Raw genomic sequence first — 27,868 nt, forward strand, 5'->3', positions numbered from 1 at the left:
GGTTCTTTGGCTCGTGATTTAGAGAACAATTTCTCAGACTTTGCAATAGTGAGTTTCCTTCAAGCTTCATTAAAGTCACTGAGCTTCTACAACAGATAAGAATAGGGCTTTGGACCTTCTCATGCAATAAAAACGTGTTGCAGTATAAAGCTACAGACCACCCTTAATACTCATGTAACTACTACAATTTGGTTTAGTGCATTCTTTTACTGTTAATTTCTAGTGAGATTCATATAGACATTAACTTTTATGCTACATTTTTCATGGTTCCACATAAACCAGTAATAATTATTTAATATTGTAAGTGTACACATTTTGTAATGTAAGTTGATCTCCTCTGAAATAGGCTGGGGCCCTTCAGTGAGGCAATCCTCACTATTTGAGAAACTCCCTGACCTAGAGAGTTAAATATAAAAGTGTCATGATTTGTTTCTTGACACAGTTGTTTCTTGCACCTAGTGGTGGCAGTAGAAAATTGTTCTTGTTTGAGGGTAAGTTGTTTTGGGAGGAATGCTTATCAGTGAGTGGTGGACTTCTTAGAAACCAGGGATGTACAGAGGACCCTTCCCTCTTCTCCAGCCAGCATTTTTTTTCTCATCTTTTAAGGCAGCTTTTGGTAGTAGGAGGGAAAATTGCAAGCAAGATTCTTGACAACTTGAACGCTGTTTCTGCAGACTGAGGCTGGAATGGGGGTACTCTTGAGAGATTACAGAATACAGTTCTTGACCAGATGATCCCCAATACATTTTTAAGAGATTTATGTTTTTGACAGCAAGAAATTGAATCATGAGGACTGAAAATAAAGAAGGTTGATTAATCAGACATTTCGGGTACCGGCCATGTGCTTGTCTATAAACATAAACACACACATTTGGTCATTTAAAAAAAGTATTTGGTCTTCGCACAGTTTGTCTTAAAAATACAAATTACCTACCTGCCTTGTAGCTCTAGTAGCCCCATAGGCAGTTTTATTTGACTTTGCTTGTAAAAATGTAGTTCTTGAGCATTCAAGCAGTACTGTTGTAGATGTCCTTTGAAATTGGCTCAGGCATCCCCAGGGGAGGCTGTACTCAATATTTGACAAAGACTTACCTAGGGAGTAAATAAAAAAACTAAGGAGCCATTGTTTGTTGACAAACTCTCCCAGTTAAATATAACCACCTATATAACTTGTTGCATAGCACATTGGCTCATTATACATACACAGGAAATTAGGGTGAGGGTTCTACTTCCTCCAAAAGACTTGTTTCTAGCGGTATACCCCAGGGTTCAGCCCTTTGGCCAGTCCTTTTTGGCATTTACTTCTGTGGGATCAGGGCAGATGTTAAGGGTTTCTAATTGGTTGCAGATGACTGTAAAGGTAGTACATCATAAACTCTGCAGAACACACCAAGGTCCTCCAAGAGAGTCTTTTTCAAATAGCTGGTGTCAAAACTGTGGAGTAAAACTAAATACCAAGAAATGTATGATGTGTGTAATAGTATCCACTGGACAGTCATGACCATCAGTTTTACTATGACATTGATGACACACCCCTGAAAACTGATCCCATAGTCAGCGTTCCAGGAACCTATGATGGCAACGAACTGTCCACGTATTAAGTATTGTAAGGGAGTTCTTTTTCATTGTACAGCTTTTATATGAAGGTATGGTGGCCAGATTCATGAGTGTACTCATTCCACTTTACTTGGCTCTCATTATCCTAATTATTAAATAATATAATTCCCCTTTCATTATGTGCCTGTTCTACTACTTGGCACAACTGGAATGATCACAACACGTAGGTTCATAGGTAGGTACTAGGCTATCGGCCCTGGGGCCTATACAAGCCCAGCCAAAAAGGTACCCTGGCTTTTGCCACCCAAGAAAATTATTTTCCTGTGCCACTGTCGAGCAGAGCCACAGAGGTGATCCCCTTGGTGAATTTCCTATTTCCCATCCAATCATCAAGATTTTTCTTGAAGAGTGCTAATGAGGAGCTTTGTTTGATATAGATAGGTAGTTTATTCCAGAGTATGGGAAGTCTCGGGGACAGGAATCTATCCCTCCGGCATGTTCTGTTTATTGTGGTGACAAGGTTTAGGTCCCTAGAGCGTGCAGCTCGGAGGGATTGGGATTTCTTTAAGTGGAGCATGTCCCAACAGCTCTGGTTTTGACATAGCTTTGTATGTTAGGCAGAGATCACTTCTGAGTAGGCGATATGCGACAGAGTAAAGCTGGAGTTTTTTGAGACTGTCTGCGTAGGGCATCTGTTTGATGCCGGTAATCCTCTTTGTGAGGTATTTCTGCGGCCTTTCCAGTTGTTGTAGATGTCTTGAGAGGTACATACCAAAAGGAGCGTTGTACTCTATAATGGGTCTAATGAGTGATGAGTAGAGGGGAACAGTGACCTCTTTTTTTCTGGATGAGAAACCTTTTGTGATGAGGTGTGCCACGTAGAAGGATTTCCTGACTACTGTGACAATGTGATTATCAAAGGAGAGACTACTGTCCACCTGTGTCCCAAGGTGTCTTATCACACTTTCGGTGTTAAGTATACTACCGCCTATGTTGTAGTTCATGGGTACAGAATTTTTGCCAAAGGGGATGACAATGCACTTTTTGGCATTGAGCTTGAGGCCATGGCTTTGACACCAGGCATCCGTCTCAGTGAGGCCCTTTTGTAGGATGTCTACATCGTTAGGAGTTTCGATTATGGCTCCTAGTTTGCAGTCATCTGCGAACTTCATTAGCCAAAGACCTTCTGTGTTAGCCTGTCCTTCAGAGAAGTAGATACCAAACTGGAGAGGACCCAGGACTGAACCCTGTGGTACTCAACTTGTCACTGGTCTGAAGTCTTATTTAGAGTCTGCTACTTTCACAGTGTGGGTTCTGTCATTGAGCCAGTTGGCATCCATCTTGTGACATAGGGATTTATACCTAGTTTAGTGAGCTTATCTATAATTCCAGAGTGGGGGATGGTGTTGAAAGCCTTGGCAAGATCTAGATAGGCTGTGTGAACCACCTTACCCTTGTGTACGGCTTTGGTGACTGCTTCAAAGAAGTCAGGTTTAGGAGACATGATCTGCCTTTTACAAACCCGAACTGGGTGGGGTCCAGAGTTTGGAGATTGCCAATGTCTTTGTTTATAAGTTCCCAGTAAAAAAATAATAAAGGGCCCAAATTATAAAAATAAAACATGCAGACAATCTCAAAATTTTGTTCCCTCTTCTTGGTATCATACAGGCTACAAAGAGGTGACCTCTGTCTCATGTATAGAGCCGCATCAGACCCTGTCTTTTCAGACCTATTACACATTTGTAAGTCCAATGGTAGTGTAAACACCCGATCAAGGGATCTCCACTCGGGCATTATTTAAGACTCAAGAGGTTAGGTAAAAACCTATTTGTCACCCAGTGGATAGCTAACTGGCGCATAGACAGAACCCATCCCATGAAGTTAGAATTGAGGAGTCTAGCTCTACAAAGAGGTCAGTTACAAGTGGAATCCCTCGGGGATTGGTCCTTGGACCGCTCCTTTTTGCTTCTCTGAAGTCAAGGCCAATGTCAGTGGTCTCTGACTGACTAAATTTGCAGATGATTGCAAATTAGGAGCTGTCATTGAATCCCACACTGACACAAATGTTCTCCAGGAAGGGATGACACAGACAAGCAACTGGTGTCAAAGCCATGGACTAATATTAAATGCCAAAGAATGCATAATAGTATCCTTCAAGCAGTCATTCACCCCTGGTAGCTGTCATATTGACAACGCATCCCTTAGAGTTGACCCAGTAGTCAGGGACGTGAGGACACACAGAGACGGTAGTCTAGCCTTTGACCATCACATGTCTACAGTAGTGAGGGGATCATTCTATGTTGTGTAACTTATAAACAAAGGTATGGCATACAAGTCCAAGGAAGTCATTGTTCCACTGTATTCAGCATTCATCAGACCTATCATTCAGTACAGTGCCCCCTTTGGTATGTACCTAACCAGGCATATCCAACAATTGGAGTATCCACAGAGGTTTCTCACTAAAAGAATATAGGGCATAAGTAAAATGGCTTATGCAGACTGCCTCAAGGCCCTATCCCTGTATTCTGTCTCCTACAGACTTGAGGGGGAGGTCTATGCCAGGCATGCAGGGCATTGTCAAATCCCACTCTGATGGACCTCTTGTATATCCACAAAACAAACAGCACCAGAATTATCCGTTCTAAAGACTGAAACCTTACCTGTGATATAAATAGGACCTACTGGAGAGACAGGTATGCATCCAGAGACTACTCCATCTGTGGAACAGGGTCCCCATCCATGTGAAGCAGAGGTCCTCATTTACCAATTCAAGTGCAACTTGGACGATTGGGTGAGGAACAGGAAATTCATCCCTGGTTTAGCACCTGTGTCTCTAATGGACACAGGCCACCTGTAAATGGTTCATCTCCCAAGCCCCAATTCAAGTGCAACTTGGACGATTGGGTGAGGAACAGGAAATTCATCCCTGGTTTAGCACCTGTCTCTAATGGACAGAGGCCACCTGTAAATGGTTCATCTCCCAAGCCCTGCTTGTAAATGTTTCATCTCCCAAGACTCTGGTTAAACTTATCAGGGGTATCAGAACTTGTCAGAGATTTGGGATGCATGGCCAGGCTTAAAAAGGCCCTTGTGGTAATTTGTCTAGTAAACACCAATGAACCTATTTTGCAATGTAAACAAGACATGTTGGAGGGATAGAGGTGTTTCTCAGGGAATACCACTTCTGTGTTACCAACTTCCACTACAAAGAAAGGCAGAGCACTTTTATATATTCAGAAGAGGTTTAGATGACTGAATGGGGAAACTACAAATTCATCCCTAGCTTAGCACCCATGTCCCTTTTATAGAAAGGGGCAACAAGTAAATATTCCATCATATTCTTCTTTTGGCTGCCTCTGGATTTTTCATACTCAAAATATGAAGGCTAAAAATTATCATGGAAATGTCAGGCTAGACTTCTAAAGATCTTCACAGATCAATAGCATATTATTTTGAACCCTGTCCATAATTATTTGCATAGCTGGCATGGTTACAGTTTTGTGCTAGATTAATTCCTTTTTGCTATTACAGACTGTGCTAGCCTGCCAAGTAATCCATTAACTTTTGGCAAAAGTAATTCAGTAACTCCTGGGTTAGTGGCATATATTTGACCCAGCTGAACTACTGAAAGATTCCTTTGAGATCCTAACACAAAGAAGCTGATTGAGCAGTAGTGTGAATTGTATTCCTATCTGTGAATTGTTAACTGTAAAAGGATAAACATTATGTTTTCATACCATGACAAAAGTAAATCTTTGTGTCTCTAATTATGTTCTGGTCTGTAAATTTCTACAGAACACTTGGAGATTCTTACTGCCTATGCGGTCATTGTCTGTATTTTAGTATCTCTTTCTCTCTTGGAAAATAATCACATTGTTCATAGACAAAATGTCAAGTTTGACTCTGGCTTACCAGCTTTGTATTTTTTTTTCTTTAGAATGCCCAGAAGAAGTGTATGACCCTCGTTCACTGTATGAACGGTTACAAGAACAAAAAGAAAAGAAACAGCAAGAATATGAGGAGCAATTCAAATTTAGTAAGCCTGAAACGACTACTTGAAATATTTTAGTTGTGTTTTTTTGTTTTTTCAGTGCTACAAACAATTTGGTAATCCATTCATTTAAATTGGTACTCTGGTAGCAGAAAGCAAAAGTAATACAATTGTTAGCCCATCTTTTACTGATAGTGTTGCACACAAATAAACCAATGCATAGGCCTGTGAGGAAGTAAGAAAATATGAAATGTAGATCACGTGAAAAGTACATTTTCTAGGGCAGAATGAACAGGGATTATGTGGCCTATGTGTGAAGATGAAGGGAGTACAAGAAAAATAGCTAGGGAGACCAAGTGGTGAAAGGCCAGATAGGAATATGGGAAGAAAAGTGACCATACATATCCATAACAAGAAATGTGTGCCAGCAGTTGTTAATATGTAAATGGCAGCCCTCACTTGTTCAGCAAATGTGCTTAGGCATGCATAATTTTAAAACAGAAAATTAATTCCGATTAGCTCTGCAAAGGATATGAAAACAGTGGATGTTCGTGTTTCACTGCAGCAGTCATTACATTTGGGTTATCTGCCTGCAGGTAGCCCTCAGTCGGCCTAAATATCAAAGTCTTGGATCCCTGCGTTGGTTGCTGTCTCTTCTTCCATGACGTCGGGTCATCAGGGGTATAAAGCATGCACCCGACGCCATTACATCAGTCTTTCTTGCAGCGCAGTGCCCGAAGCATCAGTCTTTCTTGCCGCGCGGTGCCCGAAGCAGAAGCAGTGTGCAAATGCCAGTCGGCCGACTCCTGAAATTTTCGTTTTAGAGTTTCAGAACTGAAGTCTTCAAAAAAGCTACGTACCCCGTTGGGGATCCTTTTTCTTGCTCTAATCCGATGTCAGTAAAAGTTAACAATTGTATTACCTGTAGAAAACATACCTCATAAAGATTTTCATTCGTGCTGCATTCCTTGCTTAGGCCCAGATCACGGCATCCCTCTCTGTCAGTTTTGTGCCTTATTCAGTCCTCGAACTATTTGTCGTCAGTTCATTTTTGCATCAAACTATTTCGGTACTCAGTTTAATTATCCAAAAATGGCTTCGGTAAGTCATCCGACTACCAGCATTCCTAAAAAAACATAAAGATAAATGACGCTTTCCGTTAAGCTAGTCACCAGTTCTCTGGTACTCAGTGAGGTGCTTCCGCAGCCCCTAATACCCGCTACTTCAGATTCGCAGCCCTCTACTGAGACCCATTCGGAGTCCGGTATGCCACAAGATGTTTCTTCGACCATGGAACCTGCAGATGCCTCTCCTTGGATTGGTCCGGAGCCGCTGTGCAGGCACCGGCTTCTGAGGGTGCATTCAGGCCTACTGACTTGCATTTCAAACCAACGCCATCTTCTTCTTCAAGGCCTAAAACTTCACCCATGCATAGAAAACCGATGTCCAAACTGCATGTTCAGGCCCATATGCCTAAAAAACAAGTGATAAGTATGGCTGAAGACCTTATTACTTTAATTAGGGGAAGACAGCCTTCTCCCTCTACGAGACCTAGAACTGATTTTTCCTTCTGATTCTTCTGATCAGGATTCTGACATTTCTGTTTCTTCTGATTACCAGGATTTGCCCTTATCTACCTATGAGGATTCTGATGCAGAGGACTCCATTCCTTCTGCTTCCCCTCCAGAAGATTTTTCTTTTGGTGAAATCTTGCACACTCTTAGGGAGCATTTCCGCTGGGAAAACCAGGATTACTCTGACTCCAAAAAGAGGCTTAGGGAATTCTTACTCCTACCTCAACACAGGCCTTTAGCTATCCCTCCTGTCCTGGGCATTGTAGATGATGCCTTCTTGGAATCTAGCCTGGCCCCAGACTTTTTACCTCTGGCTCCCAGGAAACTTGACAGGTATTACAGAGTACCTGACTCTCACAAGTTCCTCTTCAAGAATCCTACTGCGGACCCAGAGACCATTTCCTAGGGGCCTAAAGGCATTAAGGCTACTACTGCCAAAAACCCTACCCTCTCTGATAGAGATTCCAGGGCCTTGGACAGATGGGGTAAGATGGTGTACACTTCTGCTACTTTGGCCATTAGGGCCTTAAACTGCCAGTTTCATATGTTAAAGTATCAGCAGCATATTATGGGACTACTTAAACAGAAAATTATGTTGATTCCTGACTGTGCTGAAAGTAAAGAATTACAAGATTTAATGCATTTTGTTGAACAAGTTGGTAAACATACTTTGCAATGTGGTTTTGACTCTTTAGAAGCATCTTGCAGGACTGCTGTAACTGGGTCTGTTCTTAGAAGGCATGCTTGGCTTAAGGAGCAAAATTTGCCAGATCATGTTAAAGCTAAATTACTGGATGCTCCCTTAAACCAAGACCACCTGTTTGGCAACAAAGCAGAAGAAATCCTTAAAAAGATGGAGGAAAAAGCTAAATCAATCTATGCAAACTGTTAAAGATGTCCTGCAAGTACAGCCTCCCAGATTTAGCAGGCATTGGCCTTCTAAGAATTGTCCCTTTCCTGTCTCTTCCAGGCCTTCAGTCCAAACCTAGGAGCAGCAGACCACCTAGGCTACAGTCTCAAGATACTCAACAGGCCTAAACAGTGGGGGGCTCCCACTTCCAAAGCTGGAAGTAGCAAGACACCCTCCTATGGAAAACTGTCACAATGACTTAACCTTAAACCTTGCAAGCCCTGCTCTACTGCCTGCTTCCTTGGGGGGAAAGATTGCCCCGCATGCAAAAAACTGGGAACTCATTACCCAGGACAAATGGGTTTTAAATATATTTTTTCCAGGATACAGATTCCACTTCCACACCTTACCAACCCCAAACGGTTGGCCAGACATACCCCCAAATCCGTGGGCAGAGGCTCAACAGCAGGTTCTCTCTCTTCTAAGTATCAGGGCTATTCAGCCTGTCTCAGCAGAAGAAAAGGGACAAGGTTTTTACTCAAGACTTTTCCTGGTATCCATAAAAGACAGCTCCTGGCGTCCTATCCTGGACCTCTCTATTCTAAACACCTTTTTGGTAATCCCAAAATTCAAAATGCTAACACTTCAACAGCTGCTTCCTATGCTAGGCAAAGATGCCTGGTTGGCAACCTTAGACTTAAAGGAAGCTTACCTGCACATTCCAGTAAGGGAATCTTGCAGGAAATACCTATGCTTCAGAGCAGGCTACAATCACTACCAGTTCTCTGCACTGCCCTTTGGCTTATCTACTGCGCCCAGGGTATTCACAAAGTGCCTAGCCCCAGTTATCGCATTTTGCAGGCAAAGAAATAATATACCCATACCTGAACGATTGTTTAATTCAGGCAGAAAGCCAGGACATACTTTTGAATCATCTGGCCTTTGTACAAAGGGTGCTAACTTGTCTGGGGTGCACTATAAACGAAAAGAAATCACACCTGGTACCCTGTCAACAAATCAAATTCCTGGGAGCAAGCTTGAATACAACTTCCCAGATGGCTTTCCTCATGCCAGAGAAACCAATTCATTTGGCAGCCTACTTCAAACAAGTGGCCACAAAACCCTACTATCTGCAAAGCAAATACTACAAGCCTTGGGGTTCATGGCCTCCTGCATTCTTCTAATTCCATATGCAAAACTGCATATGAGGAAACTACAGTGGTATCTAAAAAGCCTATGGTGTCAACATTCTCAGGATCTAGAAGCAATGATTCCTGTCGTACCTTGCCTACACCTAGAGTTTCTTTGGTGGGCAGAGACCTGCCACCAAAACAAGGGACTTCCATTCACACTACCCCCTGCCGCCCAAACACTAACAACAGACGCATCAGATTATGCATGGGGGGCTCACATGGCAGGGAAGTGCATTCAGGGCAAATGGAACCCAAGTCAAACGCACTTTGCATATCAATCAAAAAGAAATGTTAGCTGTACAGAATGCTCTGACAGTCTTCAAGGACCACATTCTTCCAGGACAGTTAATGGTAAAGAAGGACAATACCACTCTTATGTGGTACATAAGCAAGCAGGGGGTACACATTCTTACCCCGTATGCAGACTAGTCATGGCATTGTGGAATACAGCCCTGAGCTACCAAGTGCATCTACAAGCTCAATTCCTGCCAGGAAAACTAAATACACTGGCAGACGATCTAAGCAGAAACCTCATGGACCCACACGAGTGAAAGCTGGAACCAAGGATTTTCAATATGTTAACAAGCAAATGGGGGAGCCCAGATATAGACCTGTTTGCCTTCCCCCAGAGCTATCAATTGGACAAATTCTGCACAATGACTACCCACAAACAAGCTTGGAAAGTGGATGCTCTGTCCTTCAACTGGAAAAACAGTTTATGCCTTTTCTCCTCTGCCTCTGCTCTCCAAAGTATTACTAAAGATCAAACAAGACAAACCAAGGACGATTTTGATTGCAACAGACTGGCCACGGCAACACTGGTACCCCCCCTCTTGTGCAGTGTGTCACTGTTGGCCCCATGGCACCTGCCTCAGACTCCTACCCTATTGTCTCAGCAGGAGAACCAGATTCTGCACCCTCAGCTTCATACACTGAACCTAGCAGCCTGGCTAACTACTTAATCTCTCCTTTACCATCCCTCAGTAAACCAGTGGTGGATATCATTTTAGAGGCAAGGAGGCCTAGTACTAGAAAATCTTATGCTGTAAAATGGAAAAGATTCTGTGCCTAGAACCAATCTCAAGGGATGAGCACAGCAGTGCCCAGTTTACCTCAGATTTTACAATATTTAACTGAGATGCTTCACAAGGGCCTGTTTTCTCCTCCATCAAAATTCATACCTCAGCCATTTCAGCTCATTATAACACAGAACCTCCTCTCTTCTCTCAACCACTGCTTAAGCAGTTCCTCAGAGGGGCCAGAAATCTACGACCACTCAGGAGAGCCCCAACTCCAGCTTGGGACCTTTAATTTTGTACTGGAAAAGCTCACCCTTTCTCCTTTCGAGCCAGCTGCCACTGCAGATTTAAAATTCCTCTCTTGGAAAACAGTTTTCCTTTTAGCAATCACTTCAGCAAGAAGGGTATCTGAATTACAGGCCCTCATGGCAGTGGAGCCTTTCATCATCTTTCATGCAGACAGGGTGTCCCTCAGGACCAATCCCTCCTTCATGCCCAGGGTGGTATCCAGTGTGGCCCTTAATCAATCCATTCATTTGCCAACCTTCTTTCCTAACCCACAGAACAAAGGGGAACGGATACTGCACTCCTTAGACATGCATAGACAACTTAGATTGTATTTGGACAGGACTAAACCTCAAAGGAAATCTGACCAACTGCTGGTGACTTTTGCTGCAGGGGCATAGGGGAAAGCTATTTCAAAGAAACCATTTCCAAATGGATAGGCAATTGCATTAATTTCTGCTACAAGCACCATGGAAAACATATCCCACAGGGGAACAGACCCCACTCAACCAGGGCTGCATCTACCTCTACAACCTTTCACAGAGGCGTCCCTACCAGGGACATCCTAGAAGCTGCTACCTGGAGTTCAGTACATATTTTCACCAAGGGCCTTATCGCTAGTCCTGATGCTATCTTAAATTCCTCCTCCCATCCTTAGCTTTGGGAATCTACCCAAATGTAATGACTGCAACAGTGAAACATGAAGAACATAGTACAGCTGTGTACACTTACCATAAATGTAGATGTTCGAGTGTATTCACTGTTGCAGTCCTGGTTACCCTCCCTCCAGCCCCCTTTCTTCTTTGGGCTATACCTCTACTCTTCTCTACTATGCTCAAAAGTCTTTTAGTGTATTTGCTTTTTTGTTGGAGGTATAACCTTGTATATTTATAGATTTAATTGATTCCCATTAGGGGGGCACCTGATATCTGGGGCAAGAAAAACTGATGTAATGGCGTCGGCTGCATGTTTTATACACCTGACAACCTGACGTCATGGAAGAAGGGACAGCAACCGACGCAGGACCCAAGACTTTGTTAATCAGGCCGACTGAGGGCTACTGCAAGCAGATAACCCGCATATGATGACAACAACAGTAAATACACTCGCCCATCTACATTTATGGTAAGTGTACATAACTGTACTTTCTTGCTGATAGCTGGGGGAAGTATATTGGAGGGGATTTCACTTGATGAAGCTGGGAGGATGAAGTTTGAGCTGAATTTATCAGCCAGTAGATTTGCAATGACTCCTTGATCGGTGAAGGTGGTGACATTCACCACCAGTTCACCCTGCTGTGTTATCTCTAAGGTTCCAGACATAGCTGAAGAAGGCCTTGTGATGGTCCTTAGCCTGCGAGGCTATCCTGACCTCATTGTCTGCCTTGTTGGACTTGATTAGACCTTGCAGTTTTTTTACTTAGTTGTATAAAAGAGCACTTGTCTTTAAAGGAGTTGCTCTTTCTGATTTTGGCCAGGAGTTTTCTTTTTATTATATACTCTGTTTAGGTGAGAATCCCATCAGTGGGTTTTGTCTTTAATGTTTGTTTTGGGTTTATTTCTGGTAGGTAGGGCAGCCTCTATGCTGCCATTCACATATTTATAGCGACTCTGAATTATTCTGCATAGGTAGCTGTAGTCTTGCAGTTAGGGAGAGCCTTGAATTTTGACAAATTCTCACTTAACAGGATGTAGTTTACTTTCAAATAGTTTCTATTAGTGGTTTAGCTGGATTTTCGAGGTTGATTTTACCTCAAGTGATACAGCTTTGTGATCCAACCCTCCTAGTCAGAATGTGACATAGGGAGGGGTGCAACACTCTCCCATGTTGCTGAATACCAGATCCAGTATGTTTAATCCTCTGCTCTATGTTGCAGGGAGTTTGTGTTAGTCCAGGAAGCGCTGTCCCTGTGAGTTTGAGGCAGTGAATGTTTCACACTCTCTGTAGAGGGGTAGTTTGTCACCTATGAATAGGATGTTTGGTTGGATGGGGAGTGTCTCTAGTAGGTTTAGGTAACAATAGTGACACTGTAGGGGCATAGGTGGTGACCTCTAGCTACCCGTGATATGATGAGGTACCTTATCTATGACTTGCATGTGGAGGAGATCCATGGTATTATCCTGTTTAATCAGCCTTGAGGTAGGTTTGTTGCATACGTCGATCAAGTCACCTCCACCTTTGGCCCCGGTCTGTGCTGCTGTTGGTCTAACTGTGTGGAAAGCACTTTAGCCTTGCACTGATGGAGTATTTTCTATGGCTGTAAACCAAGTCTTGTTCATGGCAGAGATGTCTACGTTCTCCAGAGTGAGTAGGGCTTGAAGAGTCTAGAGCTTTTTGTTTAGATACTGAGCATTGAACGGTAAAATCTTAAGGTTGCTTCTAGACTTTTTCACTGTGTTGGTAGTTGTGTCTGTTTGGCATTGCCATAAACGGGCTGTGGGATCTAAGGGAGTGAATGAAGGTTTTGCCAATATCCGAAAGCTTAGAGGGACAGGTGCAGCCCATTCTTAGCAAAGCAATGTTTTTTTTCACCACGTCATCCAATGCTAGCAGATGTTAGATCCCCCTTGGAGTGACACCAGAAACTAAGCCAATCATTAAAATCAATCATTTTATGTTCGTACTGTGGCATCATCCTGTGTGAAGATAGGTATGAACCTTGTACTGAGCAGCATTCCATCTGTGACACACATTCCAAGAGATCTATTATGTCTCTCTTTATATGGTTCAGTGAGATATATCTCAGGTCATTTACACCCACATAGACTATGATAGAATCATATTGGTACTTAGGGTGCAGTAACTTGAGCAGGTCTGTGATATTGTGTTTCCTGGCTCCAGAGAGGCAACTAACTGATGTCTTCTTGTCTAACCTAATGAGAGGGGCTTCTGTTTGTCACACAGTGGAGTCCCCAGTGGACGAGTATTACCTAAAAGTATATTCTTGTCTGATGTTTGGTATTGCCTTTGGTGCATGCTTTTGGTATCTTGTTGGGAGGGAGATTTCATCTGAATATGATAAATACTCATCAGTGGGCACCATGATCACCAAAGCACAGTTGATGACTTCATCAGGCTGCCTAGTGGTTCATTGATCCATAGAACCTCAAAAATCACTTTTGCATCCTGATTGAACAGAGAGTGATTGCTGATGACTGACATGCATTGTGTTATGGAGTTTCTCCTTTGTCCAGTGTTATGTATCCACAGAATTGTGCATGTGTGTCTGTGTGTCTGTGCGCGCATGTTTGTGTGTGTGTATGAGGTCTCACAGTATTGGGATTTACTTGCACTTCTGGTGGGATGCCCCAGACAAAAAAATAAATAAATAATGTAGGCCTATATTGGGCCTTCCATCCCTGAGCAAATTCATGAAAATGAAGAAGTTCAGAATGTTTACTCTTAACTATTAAAGTTGAGCAGTCATGTCTAACCTTCTAATACCAGATTCAAGAGTATGTCGTTCCTGTTACATCTTTATTTTATTTATTTGAATCGGTAACTAATTTCAGTCATGACTACCTTTTTTTTCTTTAACTATCCTGAAAACTAAAAGCTAACTTGATAATCCAGACATGTATTTAATGCTGTGCTGCAGAAAATAATGGTGTTTGTAAATTCGCTATCTGCAGATTTTTTTTTTAAGTCAGGCTTCATAATGCATGATTTTTTTTTCTGAGCACAGGGGTGGGGAGTACATTCTGACTCTCATAGTGATGAGCTGACTTCCCATTTACATCATAAAATATGCATGTCGGGGTGGAGCAGACGGCATTTGGGATGGAGGAAAATTGAGCAAGTGATGAAGAAAGCAGGGCATGGGGTGTGGTAAGAGGATGTGACTGTTGCTTCATTGAAAGATGTCAACTCTAACCTACTGCAGATAGCTAAGAACAGGATCTGGAGAGTTTTTTTATCTAGCCAGTCAAAGCACTCACAGCAGCCACTGCAAGAAACTAACTAGCTACCAGTGAATGGTAGAGAACTGTGCCATCTGAAGCCTTTCTGCTGTGATGGGGTGGGGTGGATGGGGCATCTGGCCTAGTCACAAGCTGTCAAGGGGGCATCATTATCAGGTGCCAGTGGTGCTGGAATACATTATCAGCACTGATTTATGAAGACACTGCTTCAGAAATAAATTGATGCATTGATTACTTAGCATTTAGTGTGCAGAAGTTTTTCAGTAGTCTGTAGGAAGGTGCTTGACATGGCTTCATAGTAGAAAAGTTTTTCTGTTCCTCCTTAGTATTTGGTGTAAAGTTCTTGTCTTTTTTGTGCACCCAAAACTGTATTGGGGGGGAGCATACATCTCATGGTCATTACTCAAGAATTCTAGACAAAGCAAAAAGATATCTATGTGAGAAAAGAAAAAAACAAAATCAAAGCCGCTTTTAAATATTACTGTTATTCAGAACAACAGGTTTTGCATCAGCATGTATTTTGTGAACAACAAGAGGTATGAAACTCGAATGTCTGGTGTTACTGACTGACTGCCATTCTCTGAGATTTACCAGAAAATCATAATTTTTATGGGTGATGAGGCAAAAATATAGGCAAAATCGGGGACATTGTGTAAAATTCTGGACAGTTGAGAGGTATGGGCAGGAGTAAATGTCAGTACTGCATCTACGGTTATGTTTGAAGTGCTCTTTCTGCTGCTTTTTAAAGTGTCGGAGAAGATTTATTTATTTTTTTACTGCAGTATATTTGAGGTCACAGCACAGAAGTGCACAGTAATGCTGAGCTGTACAGGGCACCAAATAAGTTAACTGTAGTTATGGCTTCCTGTACAAATGAATTAACCTGTATTTATGTCCATCTCTAGTCAGAAAACTTTCAATTAGAGAAAACGTTTATATTGTTAATTTACACATCTTGAGAAGACCACCATTTGGGATTACATTGGGAGAGAAAACTTTTTTCTCCTGGATGCAGTATGTTGAAATTATATGCCAGAGGAAGTGTGAACTTGGCAAACATTAAAGAGCTTTTATACCAGTATTAAAGCATATCTCTGCATTGAATGCAAGTATAATCGTTTTGGGGATGTTGGCAAAGCACAAGTAACGAACATGAATTGACAAATGCAGTGAATATTCTACTACTGATTTATAACTCTGTGATTTAGGTTCATAGGTTCATACTAGGCTATCTGCCCTAGGGCATTTATAAGCCTAGCCAGAGTGTGTATGGCTTTCGCCACCCATTTTAAATTAATTTTGCTATGCCCTTTTTCGAGGTTAGTATACTGTGCCTCTGTCTAACAGTGACACAGAAGTGATACCCGGGGTAAACCTATGATCTCCCATCCACTCATCAAGATTCCTCTTGAAGAGAGTCAATGAGGGACTCTGCCTAACCTGGATTGGGATTTTATTCCAGAGTGAAGGGAGCCTCTGGCTTATGAATCTGCCCCTCCAGCATGTCCTATTTATTTCAGTGCTGAGGTTTAAGTCCCTCGAGCGCGTAGCTCGATGGGATTTGGATTTTCTGAGGTGCAGCATGTCCATTAATTCCGGGTTGGACATGGCTTTATACGTCAGGCACAGATCGCCTCTGAGCAGGCGGTATGCCACTGAGTAGAGCTGGAGTTTCTTTAACCTAGCAGCATACAGCATCTGTTTGAGCCCCTTGATCCTCTTTGTGAGGTACTTTTTGGGTCTTTCCAGTTGCTGCAGGTGTCTGGTAAGGTACATCCCAAAAGGGGCATTGTACTCAATTATGGGCCTGATGAGGGATGAGTAAAGAGGCACGATGACCTCCCCTGATCTAGATGTGAATCCCTTCATGATTAGGTGGGCTATATAAAATGTTTTTCTAACCACTTTGGCTACGTGGTTATCAAATGAGAGATTGCTATCAACTTGGGTCCCCAGGTCCCTAATTATTTCTTCTGTAATTAATGGATTACCACCTATGTGGTAATTTGTGGGCACTTTGTTTTTGCCAAAGGGGATGACTATACACTTTTTGGCGTTTAGCTTGAGGCCATGGCTCTGGCACCAGTTGTCTGTTTCTATGAGGCCCTTTTGGAGGATGCTTGTGTCGGCTGGAGAGTCTATTATGGCACCCAGTTTGCAGTCATCTGCGAACTTGGTCAGCCACAGTCCTTCCATGTTGGCCTGTACCTCCGAGAAATATATACCGAACAAGAGAGGTCCCAAGACTGAGCCTTGTGGGACGCCACTTGTAATTGGTTTGGAGTCTGACATGGCTCCAGCTATTCTAACCATGTGGGTTCTGTCCTTGAGCCAGTTTGCAACCCATCTAGTGACATAGGGGTTTATATTTAAGCTGGTGAGCTTATCTATAATGCCCGAGTGGGGTATTGTATCGAAGTCTTTTGCGAGGTCCAGGTAGGCTGTGTGGACCACCTTCCCCTTGTCAATGGCCTTGGTGACTGTTTCAAACAAATCGACCAGGTTTAAGAGGCAGGATCTGCCCTTAACAAAGCCGAACTGGGTAGGATCCAGTGTCTGTAGGTCCCCAGTATCTTTATTTATAAGGTCCATGATGATCCTTTCCATAGCTTTGCAGACCAAGCTAGTGAGACTTATGGGGCGATAGTTTCCAGGATCCGTTGAGGCACCACCTTTGTGGAGAGGGACCACTGTTGCTGTACGCCACTCTTTAGGTACATATCCTGTAGTAAGGCTGAGATTGAACAGTAGTTTTATGTTTGGGTTTAGCTCTTCTTGGAGTTCATGTAGGACGCAGCCCGGGACACCGCCTGGTCCCATTGATGCTGTGATGTTCATTGTGCATACAGCTGCAGTACTCACAGATGGGTTTTCTGCCGTCAGGCGGTCCCTCGGTCGGCCAAATTCCAAATTCTTGGTCCGGCGTCGGTTGTTGTCGCTCTCTCTCCTGACGTAAGCGAGGCCAGAGTATATAAGACACAGCTGACGCCATGTTCTTCAGTCTTTTTTGCCGCGCGGTGCCCGAAGCAGAAGCAGTTCGCAAGTGCTGGTCGGCCAGCTCCTGAATTACGAAAATATTGGAAACCGAAGTCTTCATTAAAGCTAAGTACCCCGTTGGGGAAACTTTTCTTGCCTCAGACCGATGTCAGAAAAAGTTAATAATTGTATTTCTTGTGGGAAGCAAATACCGCATAAGGATTTCCATTCCCTCTGCATACCTTGTTTAGGCCCAGACCACGACGTCTCGGGCTGTCGCTTTTGCGCTACTTTCAATAAACGCACTATTAAGCGTCGGGCGGAGTTCGCCCAACATTATTTTGGTAAAGCCTTTGATTATAAAATGTCGTCGGATACTCCGACTACCGTTTTGTCCAAAAAACGCAAGGACAAAGACCGACACGCGAGGCCCGCGGTCCTCACCGACACCACGCCAAAACAGGCTACACGTGGTCCGGTTCTCAGCGAGATGCCTTTGCAGTCCCTGACTACCGACGACACTCGTTTGGCGGTGTCCTCTGTACCCGAGACCGCTGGTACCTCGGCCCTTTCCCAGACTACAACCACCGAAGCCTTTGCTAATGTTGAGCCTACTAATGTGGATAGGTCCACTTCCACCCATGGTGTCTTTAGACCCTCTATTAAGGCCTTTACTAAATCCAAAGCAGCCAGGCATCCAAAGAGGCCTGTTGCACAGGGCCCATCTCCAGGCCCCATGCCTAAAAAACAGATGCTTAAAATGGCTGAGGATTTAATTACTCTTATCAGGGGTTCACAACCCCCTCCAGACAAGAGACCCAGAGTGTAGGAAGATTCTCCCTCTTCTGATCAGGGATCCATTTTAGCAGAACATTCTGATGTAGAGGAACACTCTTACTCCCCTTTTGAGGATTCGGATGCAGAGCAGTCCATTCCTTCTGTATCTCCTCCTGAGGATTTTTCCTTTGGGGAAACCTTGCACACTTTGAGGGAACACTTCCATTGGGAGGGCCAAGACTTTTCAGATTCCAAGAAAAGACTTAGGGAATTTCTTTTGTTACCTCAACACAGACCTCTGGCCATACCTCCTGTTTTGGACATACTTGATGATGTTTATTCGGAGGCTTGCCTTAACCCGGATTCTCTGCCTCCTGCACCAGTCAAACCTGATAGGTACTATAGAGTGCCTAACTCTCACCAATTTCTCTCCAAAAGTCATAATGCTGACCCTGAAACCATTTCTCAAGGCCCCAAGGGATTGAAGGCCTCCACTGCCAAGAATCCACTTCCTGCAGAAAGCAATTTTGGTACGAGTAAAAATGTGTTTAGGATGGATAAGTCCAAAATGGATCTTTAGAAAGGTGGGAAAAAAGGTATATACCTCGGCCACCTTAGCCATGAGGGCCTTAAATTGTCAGTTTCATATGCTTAAATATCAACAGTTCCTGTTATCACAATTAAGGAATAAAATGTCTCAACCTGAACAACCAGATTTGAAGGAGTTACAGGATATGATGCATAGTGCAGAGCAAGTGGGTAAACGCACCTTACAATGTGGTTATGATGCCCTAGAGGTCTCAAGTAGAGTGGCTGCTACAGGATCAGTCATTCGCAGACATGCCTGGCTTAGGGAACAAAACTTGCCTGATCATGTGAAAGCTAAGCTTCTAGATGCTCCTTTACAAAAGGATGTGCTGTTTGGTACTAATGCTGAGGAGATATTACGGAAAATGGAAGAAAAAGCAAAATCTATGCAAACTGTCAAAGCTTTTTTACAGGTCCAGCCACCACGTTTTAGCAGAAATTGGCCTTCAAAAAACTGGTCCTTTCCAGCCACTGACAAGCCCCAAAGAGGTAGATACAGATGCACAAGGGGCAGAGGACAATCACAAGGATCATATAGAGGCCGACAATGGCAAACTCCAGCACCAAGAGGTGGCGAAGACCATGCACAACAATACAGGAAACAAACCCAATGACTTCCTCATTTCCATGCCAAGCATGTCTCAGCTGGCAGCACCTTTGGGAGGAAAGCTAGCATTATTTGCAAGAAATTGGCATATTGTCACAACAGACAAATGGATCCTGGACATTATAAACAGAGGCTACAAATTTCAATTCCACACTCTTCCAAACATGAGAGGCATGCCAAACCTGCCACACAATCAAAGGGCAGAGGCACAACTACAAATTTCAAAGCTCATAAGAATGAGAGCTATTCAAGAGGTACCTACTCACGAACAAGGTCAAGGTTTTTATTCAAGACTTTTTCTGGTACCAAGGAAAGGAACTGACTGGAGACCCATTTTGGACTTATCCATCCTAAACACATTTTTACTCGTACCAAAATTCAAGATGCTCACATTACAGCAGCTTCTTCCCATGCTGGGCAAGGAGTTTTGGCTGGTAACATTGGACCTCAAGGAGGCATACCTGCATGTCCCAATCAGACAAAGCTGCAGAAGATACCTCAGATTTCTTGCAGGTTCAATCCACTATCAATTCTCTGCATTGCCCTTTGGCTTATCTACTGCGCCCAGAGTATTCACAAAGTGCCTGGCATCAGTGATTGCCTACTGCAGACTTCAAGGGATACAAATTTACCCTGAGTATTCACAAAGTGCCTGGCATCAGTGATTGCCTACTGCAGACTTCAAGGGATACAAATTTACCCTTATTTGGACGACTGCCTGATCCAAGCGGACAGCAAACGCATTCTTCTGGAACACCTGGCATATGTAACACGGTTACTGCATTCTCTGGGATACACCATCAACAAAGAGAAATCCAGGCTAACTCCATCTCAGAAAATAACTTTCCTGGGTGCCAACTTGGACACAAACACCCAGATGGCCTATCTTACGCCAGAAAAACAGGGACAACTAACTCAGTACTTCAAAATACTAGCAAAAAGTACCAGGCTTACTGCAAGGAAAATCCTGCAGGCTCTGGGCTTCATGGCATCTTGCATTCTTTTAATCCCATGTGCAAAGTTGCATATGAGGAAACTTCAATGGTACCTGAAAAACCTATGGTCTCAACACAGTCATAGTTTGGAAACAATAATACCAATAATTCCATGTTTGCAAAAGGAATTTCGATGGTGGGCCCAAGCATGTCAAGCAAACACACGTCTCCCATTCTGCAAGCCTCAAGCAAATCAAGTCATCACAACAGACGCCTCAGATTACGAATGGGGGGCGCACATGACAGACAGGTGCATTCAGGGCAAATGGTCCCAAAAGGAAAAAAGCACCTTCACATCAATCAAAAAGAAATGCTAGCAGTGATAAATGCAATTACAGCTTTCAAGGACCTCCTGCATCCAGGACAATTACTGATAAGAACAGACAACACCACAGTAATGTGGTACATAAACAAACAGGGAGGAACACATTCATACCCCTTGTGCAGACTAGCCATGACACTTTGGAACTTGGCTCTGGAATGGCAAATCGAACTTCAAGCACAGTACTTGCCAGGATTGGAAAACACGCTGGCAGACAATCTAAGCAGAAATATGACAGATCCACACGAATGGAAGTTGCATCCTCAGGTGTTTACAGAGATAATCCAAGCGTGGGGGAGGCCAGACATAGATCTCTTTGCCTCCCACAGGAATCATCAATTGGAAAAGTTTTGTTCAAGGACCTTTCATCCAAAGGCCTGGAGAGTGGACGCCCTTTCATTCAGTTGGACAGCATGGACAGTTTACGCTTTCCCACCTCTGCCTCTTCTGCCCAAGGTGCTCTTGAAAGCAAGAGCAGACAGACCAAAGATGATACTGATTGTTCCAGATTGGCCAAGGCAACACTGATACCCACTCCTGAGGAGCCTAACACATACTCCTCCCTGGTCCCTGCCTCTAATGCCTCTTCTGCTGACTCAACACAGCTACAAAACTCTTCACAGTCAGCTGAAAACACTCAATCTCACTGCATGGAAAATTCCTTAACACCACAACAGACCCTACTCTCCAAGGAGGTGCAGGATGTCATTTTGGAGGCCAGAAGGCCATCTACTAGAAAAGCTTACTCTGCAAAATGGAAGCGGTTTTGCTCTTGGAATGAGAAAAAAGGCCAGGACCCTAGAAAACTGAACTTGCCTCAGGTATTACAGTACCTAACAGAGCTGCTGAACAGTGGACTATCATTTGCTTTCATAAAAATCCATGCCTCAGCCATCTCTGCAGAATTCAACACGGATCCTCCCTTATTTTCTCACCCACTCTTACGACAGTTCCTCAGAGGGGCTAAGAATATAAGACCACCAAGGAAACAACAAATACCAGCCTGGGATCTTAACTACATACTAGAAAAATTAACATTGCCCCCTGTTGAACCAGCTGCTTCAACAGATTTGCAATATTTGTCCTGGAAAACAGCCTTCCTTCTGGCTATCACGTCAGCTTGTAGGGTCTCGGAACTACAGGCCCTCATGGCAGTGCAGCCCTTTCTCTTTTTCCATCAGGACAGGGTTTCCCTTCGTACTAACCCGTCATTTATGCCTAAAGTGGTATCCAGGGTAGCTTTAAATCAAGCCATACACCTACCTACCTTTTACCCCAACCCTCAAAATAAAGGGGAAAGGCTACTACACTCTTTAGACATCCATAGGCAGCTACGTTATTATTTGGACAGAACAAAGTCCTTCAAGAAATCAGAACAACTCTTTGTGTCCTATGCTGTAGGGGCTCAAGGGAAGCCAGTTACCAAACAGACTATTTAAAAGTGGATAAGCCACTGCATACGTTTTTGTTATTCCTATCATGGGAAATCTGTTCCTACAGGTATCAGATCATACTCCACCAGGGCCACAGCTACCTCTACAGCCTTCCTCAGAGGAATTCCTACCAAAGAAATTTTGGAAGCAGCCACTTGGAGTTCTGTACATACCTTCACAAAACACTACCACCTGCCTTTATATTCCAGAACTAGAGCAGGCTTTGCCACTGCTGTTTTGCAGGGCATTCTGGCTCAACCCAGTTCCTCCTAGTACCTACCACCGTATGCATAGCTTTGGGACTCTACCCATCTGTGATTACTGCAGCTGTATGCACGATGACCATAGTACAGTTTTGTACCTACCATAAATGTAGATGTTCGAGTGCTAATACAGCTGCAGTACAGGTTTCCCTCCCTCCTTCCCCACTTGGTAAAGGCATGGGGCCGAACACCCTCTTCATACTACCTGACTGGGTTATCCTTCTATGGTTATTTGCTTGCAACTACTGATTTTGGATTATATTGCATTGTTTGTGTATACATAGAAACATTATTTATGTATTGCCTTCCTTCTGGGGGCACCTGACATCTGGGGCAAGAAAGACTGAAGAACATGGCATCGGCTGTGTCTTATATACTCTGGCCTCGCTGACGTCAGGAGAGAGAGCGACAACAACCGACGCCGGACCAAGACTTTGGAATTCGGCCGACCGAGGAACCGGCTGACGGCAGAAAACCCATCTGTGAGTACTGCAGCTGTATTAGCACTCGGACATCTACATTTATGGTAGGTACAAAACTGTACTTTTCTTGCTTTGGAGAGGGCAGCTCTTACCTGAGCATCTGAGATGTCAGGGGGGCAGCACTCTGCTGGGATAGATATTAGCCCTTTTGGTGGGGAGGGGTGGGAGAAGTTTGCGCTGAACCTGTCAGCTAGGATGTTGGCAATATCTTGTTGGGATAATGTAATGCTTGAAATGATTTTGTAAAACTCTGTAAATTGCTGTGTTTCACTGCACTGTGTGTTTCTTGCACTTGCATGCGCTCGTATTTATCCAGTATTCTTTTCATCCTCTTTTTTTCATCAGTGCAGCCCAAGTCAGTGATGCCTTGTGGCCAGCTTCCCTACCTGTAATGAAAGAGTTTGTGTAGTGGACCTCACAGATATCTTAGAACCAGGGCCTTCCATCTTTACCTCCTTTCCTAAATTGTAAATTGACCCAATGCCTGAGATTGTGTATGAAGAGCCAACTTACGAGGATCAAAAATAGATAATGTTGGCCTCTTTCCATTGGAAAAAACAGTTAAATATAAAAAAGATTAAGGCAGTTTATTTGTGTTAGGAATCTTTCTGGTTAGTTCTACAACCAAGGTCTCTGCAAGCCAATACATATAGCACTGTAATTGTGTGGTAATTAGTGTTCTGTCGCATTTTGTGTACATTGTGGCACTTTGTAACTGAAGCGCTGCAGTCTGTTTCCCACCCCATCATAACTCTGTCACGGGGGGTGGTTTCATAATAAAAGGACTTGTGAAGTTTTATTTTTTTAAGGATTAGCCTACATAGTTTTGCATATCTCTCTTGATTTCACCAAAGGGGTGCCATAGGTTGTGTCCATAGACTTTACATGCATACTTATGAACATGTATTTCAAGCTCGGTCAGTAATGCTCTTCTAGCCTGCCAACAGAACAGTTGTTCCCATACTAAGTGTCTAGACTTCTCTTAAAAATCTGTAAACTACCCCTTTAATGTAATTTGGTAGTGCATCCCATGCATCAGCTACTCTCATAGAGAAGCAATTTGTACACTTCTCATTCTTGCAGAACCTTCTACATAGGTTATCTGATGATTCTCTTACTGCTTTTTAATAACCCCAAACATTCCCAGAGATAGTTGCCATATACTTAAACTGTTAAATATCTGTATAAGACGCTGTACAGGTTCATATATTTTAGTCTTTCATAATAATTTAAATTTTCACATCCATGGATACCCTTGATATATCTCCAATCTACTCTTTTTCAGTTTATTCATGCTTGTTTTGTAATAAAGTTTCCATGTTGTTATTCCATACTCAAGTTTGGGTCTTATGTAACTAACAAGCAAGGACTTCATCATTTTTGATTTGCTAGACTTTATAAATCTTTTTATACAGCCTGTAGATGTTCTTCGTGTTTCACTGTTGCAGTCATCACCTGTGGGTTATCCCTGCTGTGGTAGCCCTCGGCTGGCCCGAATACCAGAGTCAATGTTTTTCTGTGTCAGCTGCTTTCGCCTGTAGTCTGACGTCAGGTCATCAGTGCTATAAAGCAAGACAGCTGACGCCATTACACCAGTCTTTCTTGCCGTGGAGCCAGTAGCAGAAGCATCGCTACCAAAGTTTGAATTACAGCTGAAAACGTCTAAAGCTAAGTACTCCATTGGGGATCCTTTTTTCTTGCACTAACCGATGTCCAAAAAAAGTTAACAGTTGTCTCGCCTGTAGAATGCAGATCCCACACTGAGACTTCCATTCATACTGCGTCACTTGTTTATGCCAAGACCATGATGTCTCCTGTTGTCGGTTCTATGCCCTCTTTAACACGAGAACCATTCGCCGTAGAGCTCTTATTGTAGACAGGTATTTTTGTCTTCCATCTTCACATTCCGAAATGGCATCTGTCAGCCAACAATCTGTGGACATTCCGAAAAAACACAGAGATAAAGATAGAGACAGACCACACAAGGCTAAGCCTTCCAACGACTCTACCGTTACGCAGGTCAATTCTCTAGAATTCAGTGAGGCGCTTTTGCAGCCCCTGATGCCCGATTCGATATCTATGCAGGCCTCTACTGAGACCCTATCGGAGTCCGGTATGCCGCAGAAGTCGTCTTTATCTTCTGAGCCTTTGGCTTCCCCTGTGTCTGTTGGGTCCGGGCTGGCTTCCGAAGAGTTCTCTCGCACTACCGAATCTAGACAGAAAAAAGCCTTCTCGTCCAACTACCATTTCTCTCAGACCGATTGCTACTCTTAGGCATAGAAGCCAGGCCACTCCTAGAAAATCTGCCTCTAGCCAGCATCTTGCTCCTGCTCCACCACCCCAAGCACAAATGCTTAAAATGGTGGAGAATCTCATCTCCCTTATCAGGGGTAGTCAGGCCACAGCTTTTAAAAGGAAAAGACATCCTTCTCCTGAAATTGACAGAATAGGATTCTGAGGAATCTGATTATTCAGATTTTGAAGAGTAACAACAACTTCTAACTGCTTATGAGGATTTAGATGCAGTGGAATCCATTCCTTCTGCCTCCCCACCAGAAGACCTTTCCTTTGGGGAAACCCTTCACACCCTTGGGGAACATTACCAATTAGAATCTCAAGATTTCCCCCAGTCTAAGAAAAGACTAAAGTTTCTGGACCTGCCCCAGCACAGACCCCTTGCCATACCCCCTATTTCCCTATTTTAGAAGTGGTGGATGATTTCCATGAATCCTGCTTAGCCCCTGATGCCCTCCCACCTGCTCCCAGTAAATCTGACAGGTATTACAGACTACCGGATTCTCATAAATACCTGTACAGAAATCCTGCCGCAGACCCAGAGGTCATTACACAGGGACCTAAAGGAGCTAAGACTAGTTCTGCCAAGAATCGTATTCCTTCTGACAAGGATTCCAGAGCTCTGGACAGATGGGGTTAAAAAAGTACACACCTCTGCAACCTTTGCTATCACAGCACTCAACTGCCCGTTCCAAATATCAACAACATACTTTGGAACTTTTAAAAAAAAGATTTCAACTTTTCCTGACTGTGCCAATTCGAAAGAGTTAGCAGATTTACTGTACTCTACTTGTCAAGTGGGCAAACACTCTTTACACTGTGGATATGACGCCCTAGAAGCCTCAAGCAGGGCAGCAGAGTTAGGATCTGTCATTAGGAGACATGCATGGTTGAAGGAAAACCTCTCCCTGATCATGTCAAGTCTAAATTAATTGATGCACCCCTGGATAAGGACCGCTTATTTTGGAGTAAAAGCAGAAGAGGTGCTTAAAAAGATGGAAGACAAAGCAAAATCTAAGCACACAGTAAAAGATTTCTTTCAGGATCAACCTCCCAGGTTTGACAGGAACTTTCCCTCTAAACACTGGTCCTTCCCTGCACCTAGCAGACAGGGCAAAGGTAAACTCCGCAGGGACAGACCACCCAGGCCCCTATCCCAGGGGCAGCAAAGAACCAAACAGTGGACCACTTCCGCCCCAAAGGCAGGGAGTTCTAAGCCATCCTTCTATGGCAAAAGCTCTCAATGACTCCCTCTCCCCCCTCTGCCCTCCTTTCACTCAGCAAAAGCTAGGAGAAAGGCTCTCCCTCTGCAAAGGGAATTGGCTGTCTGTAACAAAGGACCAATGAGTCTTAAAGATCATTTTTCAGGGATACAAATTCTCTTTCAACGAACTCCCAATTCCAAGAGGTTACCTAGACTTGCCTCCAAATCAGTGGGCAGAGGCATTGAAACAGGTCCAAACTCTCATATCCCAGGGAGCAGTAGAACCTGTCCCCTCAGATCAAACAGGCAAAGGCTTTTATTCCAGACTATTCCTTGTTCCCAGAAAAGAGGGCACTTGGCGCCCCATCCTGGATCTATCCATTCTGAACATCTCCCTGGTAGTCCCAAAATTCAAAATGCTAACTTTGCAGCAGCTGCTGCTTATACTGACAAAACGTGCCTGGCTAGCGACCCTAGACATAAGACATGCCTGCCTCCACATCCCCATAAGGGAATCCTGCAGGAAATTCCTGCACTTCAGAGCAGGCTCACAACACATTCAGTTCTCTGCGCTACCCTTTGACTTATTTAATGCACCCAGAGTATTCACCAAATGCTTAGCCCCAGCTGTACCATTTTGCAGACAGAGAAATATACAGATTTATCCTTATCTGGATGACTGCCTCATAGAGGCGAAGTGCAAAGAAAAGCTGCTCCAAGTCCTTCTCTTTGTCAAAACCTTCCTAACTTCCTTAGGGTTCACCATCAACGAGAAGAAATCAAAGCAGACACCCTTCAGGAAGATTAATTTCTTGGGAGCACTGCTAGACACAGCATCCCAAATGGCCTTCCTATCCCCAGAAAAGCAAAGGAGCTTCCTGCCTCTCTGCTTTACCCAGCTGGCTTCCAGAATTCCCCTCACTGCGAGGAAGTTCCTGCAAGCCTTGGGGTTCATGGCATCTTGCATCCTCCTAATTCCTCTGGCCAGGCTTCACATGAGGAAACTTCAGTGGTATCTAAAGAACCTTTGGTGTCAGCACTCTCATCCTCTAGAGACCTCTCTTCCTCTGATCCCCCATTTAAGGGCCGAGTTTCTCTGGTGGGCAGGGGCCTGTGTAAAAGAACAAGGGTCTTCCTACCACCAACGCCTCAGACATTGCTTGGGGCGCTCACCTAGCAGGCAGGTGCACCCAAGGTCTTTGGGATGCCCAGCACCTTCCCTTACACATCAGTCAGAAGGAAATGATGGCAGTACAAAAGGCTCTGACATCCTTCAAACCCCATCTCAGGCCAGGGGTTCTCCTTATCAAAACAGATAACACCACAGTAATGTGGTATATCAACAAGCAAGGAGGGACCCAATCTTACCCTCTGTGAAGGCTAGCCATGAACCCCTGGCTGACAGCCTCCTCCATGGGATTACACCTAATTTCCCAATACCTACCAGGGATCAACAACACCCTGGCAGACCACCTAAGCAGAAACTTACTGGACCCCCACGAATAGCAGCTCCACAGAAAAATCTTTTTGCAAGTAA

General features: G+C 43.8%; 1 protein-coding gene across 1 annotated transcript in view; it reads left to right on the forward strand.

The window, feature by feature from the left end:
* PSME3IP1 (proteasome activator subunit 3 interacting protein 1) overlaps nt 1–27,868 on the forward strand; it is a 225,407-nt gene that overhangs the window by 131,592 nt on the left and 65,947 nt on the right. Inside the window, exon 3 of the mRNA XM_044079539.1 lies at nt 5,495–5,593. Coding sequence (XP_043935474.1) covers nt 5,495–5,593 — 99 coding nt within the window. The remainder of the gene's footprint in view (nt 1–5,494; nt 5,594–27,868) is intronic.

Source organism: Protopterus annectens, chromosome 8.part0 (genome assembly GCF_019279795.1).
Source record: "Protopterus annectens isolate FY-2018-M chromosome 8.part0, PAN1.0, whole genome shotgun sequence".
Lineage (NCBI taxonomy): Eukaryota > Metazoa > Chordata > Ceratodontiformes > Protopteridae > Protopterus > Protopterus annectens.